Source organism: Cryptomeria japonica, chromosome 2, assembly GCF_030272615.1.
Source record: "Cryptomeria japonica chromosome 2, Sugi_1.0, whole genome shotgun sequence".
NCBI classification, from domain to species: Eukaryota; Viridiplantae; Streptophyta; class Pinopsida; order Cupressales; family Cupressaceae; genus Cryptomeria; species Cryptomeria japonica.
In genome coordinates this window covers 615,466,896-615,475,111 of record NC_081406.1, presented here as the reverse complement: position 1 = coordinate 615,475,111, position 8,216 = coordinate 615,466,896, and the positions used below count along the sequence as shown (strand labels likewise).

The window sequence follows — 8,216 nt, the reverse complement described above, 5'->3', positions numbered from 1 at the left end:
AGAGTGGGTGAGAGAGATGGGAAAGAGAGGGAGAGATATCTGAGAGGGAAGGAAGTGGAGAGGGAGAGACCTGAGAGAGAGAGAGAGAGAGAGAGAGAGAGAGAGAGAGAGAGGCAAGGGTTAGGAAGAGAGAGGGGGAATGCAGGGAAGAGACTAGAGAGATAATGATGATATGAGCATGTTGATTACTGAAATTTGATTGTCTAAAATTTATATGAATACTCTAAAAACTAGAATCTGCACTATAGCTCCTAGAGTTCTGGAACCACTCTCAAACATCTTGACAATATATACATAAAATATCTTAAAGTATAAAAAAGGAAAAAGATAAATAGATATACTTAAATGTTATATTTTATGTATATATTCAGAGAGAGAAAACTTTATGCTTTCAAAGATGAAAAAATTGCATGAAATACATTTGGTGCACATGAAATACATTTGGCGTGCACCAAACGTGTTGCCTTGGAAAACACCAAGCCAAAGGCTTGGACACCCTTCTCAAGTCTGAGGCGTGTTTTCCAACAAATATTAAAAAAATTCTAAGTTTTTTCTTCATGCTCTCCATCAAGTTTGCACGTGTTTCAATGCAATTAAAAAAACACACCATACAATTTTAAGCTCTCTCTTAGCTATCCAACCATATAATTCTTTTCAAATTTTGATAATGTTAAGGTCTTCATCCATAATTTCTTTTGTTAGTGCGTCTGATTTTTGTCAAAAACCAACATGTCGTACTTTGGCCATAGATTTTTACTCGTTTATCAAATTTTGAAAAAATTTACATTTTTAGAAACTAGACTCCATTCTACACAATTTTAAAAAAATAAATTTGATTTTTGATTAGTTTTCACAAATTTTGGGGGGGAGCACACTCAAATTTATGTGTTTTAAGATGTGTCCACTTTGGAAATTTGTAAAAATTCAAATATTCATAAAAAAATTAGTCAAAAAATCTGGCATAAACTTCAATGTGTTAGCTACATTCTCACTAGAACAATTTGCAAAATTCTCAAAAAAAGTTGATGTTTTAGGGGCACCACATTTTGTGCTATGTTATTTTTTTTCTGAAAAACAAGACCAAAAAATGTGGTGCCCCTTTTTGAAACCCTTAATCTCCTTCGTTTAAAAAAATATAGTAGTTTAGAAAGTAGATTCAGAGCACTTCAACTTTTTTTTCTTGTTGCATCTTCAAATTTTGAGTGTACCTATCTTCAATTTCTCATCAAAGTTCAAACTTTGCTGATTTCAAAAAAAAAAAGTGGCATCTTAAGACCCTTTTGGTCCCCCATCTTTGTGCACTTACCTAGAAAAATATTAATTTTATTGGTGAATTTTTTAATATCAATTTTTTTTGATAAAAAATATTGGCGAATCTTGGAAAATAATAAGAGTATGCATTAATCACTATTGCAAATCCTTTCATTTTAAAAAGTACTTTTTTATAGAAAAGTAGAGGCCTTAAGCTAGAAATCATTAATGAGTTTAAGGGGTAGACTCTATTTAGTTTCTACCATTAATTCAAAATTATCTAATAGCCCTCTTTGTATTTTGTGAGATAAAATGTACCAATGATTTGTAATTTACTCATGGGGCCAAAAATTGCTTTTAGACCATTGATTTTCATTAAGGTCAATGATTCAAAAGCAATTTCAACCCCCACAAGCATTACAACTTGTGGGTACAATTTACCTCATGGAATATAATGAAGGTCATTAGATTATATTTTAAATCAATGGTGGTAACTAAAGATTGTTGATACAACCCTAAATTAACTAATAGTTATGATATATTATTGGCGAATTAATTTAGATTTCTACAATAAATTATAAAATGTTGGTGAATCTGATCTAATCATGTATCGAATATTGTGACAAATCTTTGAGTTAAAAAAATTAATAAAATAAATTCTATGGCTATTTAAATAACACTAAAATAAAAAATTGTAAAAATTTGGCGATTTGGGTCACCTTAAAAGTTGAACTTATTAGCCAAATTTTGATTCCCAAATTTCAAAAAATAGCCAATTGGCGAATATTAGCCACTAAACAAATCACTGGAGAGGTGGTTAGAGATAGATCTTGTGATCATACTCTCGGTATAGGGGGAGTATGCCCCCACCTCTCTCCCCCTCTATCTCTCTCTCCCTTTGACCTCTTACCTCTTTATCCCCAAGCTCTATATCTCTCACCTCTCTATCCCTAGGCTCTAGATCTCTCACCTCTATATATTTCTCCCCTCTCTAGTTCTTTCCCTCCCTCTCCACCTCTCTCCCTCCCTCCTTACCCCTCTTTATCTCTTTGTGAACTTCTCTCTCTCCCTCACTTCTCTACCTCTCCCCTCTCTATGTCTCTCATCACTCTCTATCCACCTCTCCCTCCCTCCTTATCCCTCTCCTTCTCTTAATTCTTTTCTCTCCCTCCTTATCCCCATTTATATCCTTGAATCCCTCCCTCTCTTCTTTTATAATCCTCTCTCTCTCTCTCTCTCTCTCTCTCTTGGTCTCTGACTCCCTCCATCCCTTCTTCTACCCCCTCTCTTCTTTTTTCTCATTTGTCATCTTCTCTATTCCTCTCCCCTCTAGTTCTCTTCCTCCCTTTCTTCCTCTCTCCTTCTCTATATCCCTCTCCCTCCTTAACCCCATCTCTCCCTCCTTCCCCCACTCTCTTATTCTCTCTCTCCATTGTCTAGGTTGTCACCTCTCCCTCCAACCCTCTCTCCCCCCCCTATCTAGGTCTCTCCCTCTCGAACTCTCTCCATATCTCTACCTCTACATCCATATCTCTATATCCCCCTATATCTATCTCACCCCCCTCTCTCCCCATCTAGGTACATAGGATATAGGGTGTAGGATAAAAGTTTTAGGGTATAGAGTATATGGTTTAGGGTATTGGTATAGGGTTTAGGGTATTGGCTTTATGGTTGAGGGTATAGGGTATAAGGTATATGGTTTAAGGTATAGGATTATAGGGTCAAGGGTATTAGTAAAGGGTTTAGGGTTTAAGGTGTACAATTTAGGGTTAAGGGTACTAATTATAGGGTTGATGGTATTGGAAGTACATTTTTTCAACTTTGATTTGATGATACATTATTTTAACCTTGCACCTAAATTAGCCATGTGGAGGTATGTTGTATGATTATTTTTTAATTAAAAAGTAATTTTATAATTGATAATTTTTATGTTGATTTGTTGGTTTTTTATCTATTTAGATACAATGGTGTGGTCTATTTTTAGACTTCAGTTCAAAGAAAAAAAACTTTACAAAAAGTTAAAGCAAACCTCTCCTAATTGACCAAATTCAAGTTGTCTAATTTAGATAAAATAAATGTGAAACATAACTAATTTGACTATTTTGGATAAAATATTGAGCTTAGAAGACTCCACCCTTCACATGATACACAAGATAGTCAAATCTACTTGTCCTATTAGCTAGAAATGGACTCACTCTATGACTTCATGACTTTGAGACCCTACTTAATTCTTTGTATAAACACAATAATTTTACCTAAGACCAATGTATATGAGATAATCATATGACTAGCAAAATGAATTGAGATATTGTATTTAATATGATAGATCTTAATTATACAGAAAAATGTACAAACATGTACACCTATCGAGTGCATGATTCAAGGATATGGCATGTTTAAGATGTATGAATTTAACTCCTATTCAGTGTCAATCAAGAGGTGATTTTAATGAATCTAACTAAGATATAGATTATACTTAATTGTCATCAATCAAGGATAGATGACATAATAGTGAAACTCATGTACCTTAAGTCAATATATACACATCATTACACTATCCTTAGTGAACTGAAATTTTTATACAACATCATTACACTTACGATGAACACTATCCTTAGTAAAGTGAAATATTTATACAAATAGAATGAAAAGGAGGGTGATCATAAATAATGTTCTTACCCTTCTCTTACTTTCTTGGCACATGAGTACATTGCCTTTCATAAGAATCATTTTGAAGACATGCATAAATAAAGAGCTTTATGCTTAACTACATCTAGGATATGCAACTTTACCTCTATAGTAACACCAATTGTACTCATAAAATCTATTAAAATACTAGTCTTCTTGAATTGGGTCATTCAAGGATTCAATTGAGGATATTTTTCACAAGAATGTAAGAATATGGACAAGAATTCGGCATATACACAAATCACAAAATAAGAACAAATAATATAGTAGAGATGTAAAATATGGCATAAAAGAAAAAAAAAAAACAAGGAATCAATTAGAGCTTGTATTATACATATGATATGAAATGGATAACAAATATTCTTAAATATACAACATAGCACATAATCATAATGGCTAGTGAAAATGATCCACAAAGGTTAAATTTCAAATTTGAATTTTAAAAGTTCAAGTTTCAAATTCATTAATGAAAATCACCTTGATCAATTTACAACTAGATGTGTGATCTAAAGTGACAAATAAAAAAATAGGAGATGGAGTTGATTCCCTTAGATGAGCAATGATATACTCAAACATATATACCACTTATAAAATTGTTATTGATAAAAGACACTCTTATCAAAGTGAACCCAAAATATAAGAAAGAAAGAAAAAGAGTATAAATTTCATTATTTGGTAATATTGAAAAGATAGAATGTAGACTTAAAATAAATTAAATAAATATTAATGAATATAAATGCAATTTTGAACTTATAATGAGAACATTATTTATTTAAGTTTTATCTAACAAATTATGATCTCCTTTCAAAAAGCTTAAGAAAAAAGAGAAATCCCATCTACAATGCTTGTGGATGTATTTTCTCTTTTTAAATCATCATTCATTACAAATTTTAAAAATCATTTTTTAAATTTGATAATCCAGTGATCATATTAATTATTTTTATCCTAAAACATAATTACAATTTAAGAATGTATCATATAAAGCCAAAAAATTCCATACCACTAACAGTTGGATTATTTATATCCAAATGACCATTTACTTTTACATTTGAATGACCATATCACAAAATATTGGTTTGACAGACAAAATTAAGGAAGCTGCTAAACTGGCTCCAAAACTGTTATATTGTACATTGTACAATGCGAAACTTTCACGTTATGCAGACATAAAAATTGCAGAATACCCATAATTAGGCCGCATTCAATTCCCTGATGAACGGAGAGGAGAACACCTAAACCCCCAGTAAAAAATTGCATGACAAGGTTGTGGGGTTTGCCCGCCTCACAACGTGGCGCTCACTCCGAAAGTGGGTGTGCAGGATAGCTTCTCCCGGATCACTTGCACGGTTTACCCCTTTTTTTAATCAACTGCACACGGTTTATCCCTTTGAATTCGCCTTTTATGAGCTTGGAGGAATGCGATGTTGGGTTGAAGCCTAATCAGTTCACTTTCCCTGAGCATTCACACATTCTGCGAGATGTTGAGAGACTGGAAGGGCACTGTTAGATTGCAGGGCTGCTGAAATTTTGAACTTTTATTGAGGAATGGATGGTTCAGAAGCTGCGAGGCCGTCCATCTTTTGCCTGCATCCTTTTGAAGACAACATCTGATGAAACTCTGGAACTCTGCAGATGCACTTGCGGGTGCAGAGGGCGGCTCTCCAAAACATATGGCACACATCAGTGCAGGCCAATCCGCCTGCTCTCCGGCTGCTACAAATGGGAAATGACCCACATAACATTCCAACAGTGTCAATCCAAAACTCCAGATATCCCCTGCATACCCATTATATCTCCCACCATAGCTCTGTGGATCGAATCTCTCGGGGCTCATGTAAGCACATGTTCCCACATATGAATTGCAGCAGGAATCTATGTTGTGTGATACAATCCTGCTCACTCCAAAGTCTGCAATTTTAATTCGCTGGTAATTCTTGCTAATCAAGAGATTGGCGGGCTTAATGTCTCTGTGAACAATCCGCTCTCTATGAAGGTATTTCAATCCCTCCAGTACTTGCCGGGCAACCTTTACCAGGGAGGACTCACTCATCCTTGTCTTGTGCTTTAACACATCGGCAAGGGAGCCTCCATCCATGTATTCCAGCACAAAATTAATGTTCCCTCCCTCGTACAAGACACCCTCACATTTGACAATGTAAGGAGAATCAATTTTCCTAAGGATGTCCATCTCCCTGGTGATGTGGGAAGTGAGGGAGGGATCGTGGTCCAGGCGGATGACTTTTAGGGCATAGTTGGTGGAGGATTTGGGGTGGAGGACCTTGTACACTATGCCTCCGCTACCATGCCCGAGCTTTCCCACTATTTCCAAATCAGAGAGTTTCTCTACGCCCTGTGTTGAAGATACCTGCGGCGGCTCTGGAAGAGGAAGGGGAAGAGGAAGGGGCAGAGGAAGAGGCGCCCTTTGGTGTTGTGGAGGGATTGGAAGTTTCAATCCTAAGCGTTTCTTTGATGCCATTGTAGTAATAATGATTCTTGTCGTTTATCAGAGATGGAGATAGGTCGTTGAACCTTGGAGCTGCTGAGACAGTTTGTAGGAGGGACGTTATTATAAAGATGAGAGGCCGGGGAGCGTCCTTAAGAGAAAGTCGATGGAAAGAGGAGGAAGAGGAGGCAGCAAAGGAAGCGCCGACGAAGCAGCCGGTTTTGTCGTATGTGAAGGCATGGGCAGTTAAGACACATGAAAGTGCGATGGCGTCCAAGTTGGGAGTTCCGGGTTCCCCGGGACATGAATTCCCGTTCTCAAGTGGCATGATTAAACATTTGTTTTTGCATGATTGATTGCATGGATTTTTAAAGAAATGGTGGGCCCATGTGTGAGTTATCTTCTAAGATTGTACAAAAACAACGTGACAATTAAAATTATTGAGAATGATATTTGTTGTAATTTCAGTCACGTGTTAGTGAATAAGAGAGTATTGCATTTTTTATCAGATGTGCATGCGCATGCGCATGAGCATGAGTTATCTATTGAGATTGTACAAGATAATGTGACAATTGCATTTTAAATTACATTGTGACTCTATTGTATTTTTAAGTATATTTATGAGTTATTTATTAACAAGATAATATGATAATGAAAATTATTTGAAATAATATTGTGTTTTAGTAATGTTGTTTTGATATGTGGATGTTAAAAGTTATTTGTTGGTTTGATCAAAAGTCATTACAATATGTCAAAACTATCAAATCACATAATTTTGCTATCATACAAAGTTGTTGCTCTTCTCTAACGTGCACCAAAAGATAAAAAGTAATTGAAAATAGTTTATCGAGAGTTTAAATAGCATGTGTGTTGTGAATAGGTGTAATGGATGTATTATTGAGATGCTATACATGTTAAGTGGATTATTTATATTTTCGATGAAGAAATTCTTGTTAATCCTTATTTATTAAATATGCTTGAATAAAAAATTGTGTCAATAAAATTAGGTAGATGTTGAATTAAACACATTTCAAAAATTGATCATATATTCTTTTATCAAATTTTATTAACACACATTTCATAATTTTTTTTTTTATATCTTAGTAATATGGGAGATATAATATATTTAAAATATATATATATTTCATTTATATTAAAAATAATAGACAATTAAAAGTGAAATTACTATCATATTTACATATTAATAGAATATTGATTTATTCATATTACATGTATTTAATCACTTCATAAAATAAAAAATATAGACAATTAAAAGTGAAAATAATATCTTATTTACATATTAATAAAATATTGGTTTATTCATATTACATGTATCTAATCACTTCATATTACATGTAATCACTTCACTTGTCTAACACCTTGAATTATGATTTGACTTTGACCACCATTTACCTTATTAAATTTAGGTGCTATTGAGCTTTTGGTAATTACCATTGTGACTAGAGCTCCCCCTTCCCATTCTTCTTGTTTTCAAGAATTGAAATAGATTCATATTCATTTCAAATTATAAATATATATTTGTTATTATCTAGTGATATAACATAAACAATGAGAAACAATGAGAAGACAATTTTTAAAAAGTAATATAAATAAAGGAACATAAGTAAAATCTCTATAAGAAGATAAATTATTGTTTAGTGAATTAGTAGGCACAATATTGAATGTCATATTTTTTGTGCTCAATCTCATCTTCAATATTGGAGACTATATTTCTGCCATAAGATGATTTAGGGTTTCCGATTTTCTATGTATTTTAATAACTTCTTGTAGTTTGTGGATGCAAATCAAATTTGTTTGAATTTATGGCTTTTGG

The 8,216-nt window shown here is 33.8% G+C and overlaps 1 protein-coding gene across 1 annotated transcript; it reads right to left on the bottom strand.

Annotated features, from left to right (window-relative positions):
• Positions 1-4,918: 4,918 nt before the first annotated feature.
• Positions 4,919-6,551, bottom strand: LOC131064273 (mitogen-activated protein kinase kinase 9-like). The gene has a single exon (XM_057998368.2). The coding sequence runs from the start codon at positions 6,413-6,415 to the stop codon at positions 5,402-5,404; it is 1,014 nt and encodes a 337-aa protein (XP_057854351.2). The 5' UTR covers positions 6,416-6,551; the 3' UTR covers positions 4,919-5,401.
• Between the last annotated feature and the right edge of the window lie 1,665 nt (positions 6,552-8,216).

Coding starts and splice junctions, on each gene's coding strand:
- LOC131064273 (XM_057998368.2), bottom strand. CDS start 6,415: ATGGCATCAAAGAAACGCTTAGGATTGAAACTTCCAATCCCTCCACAA.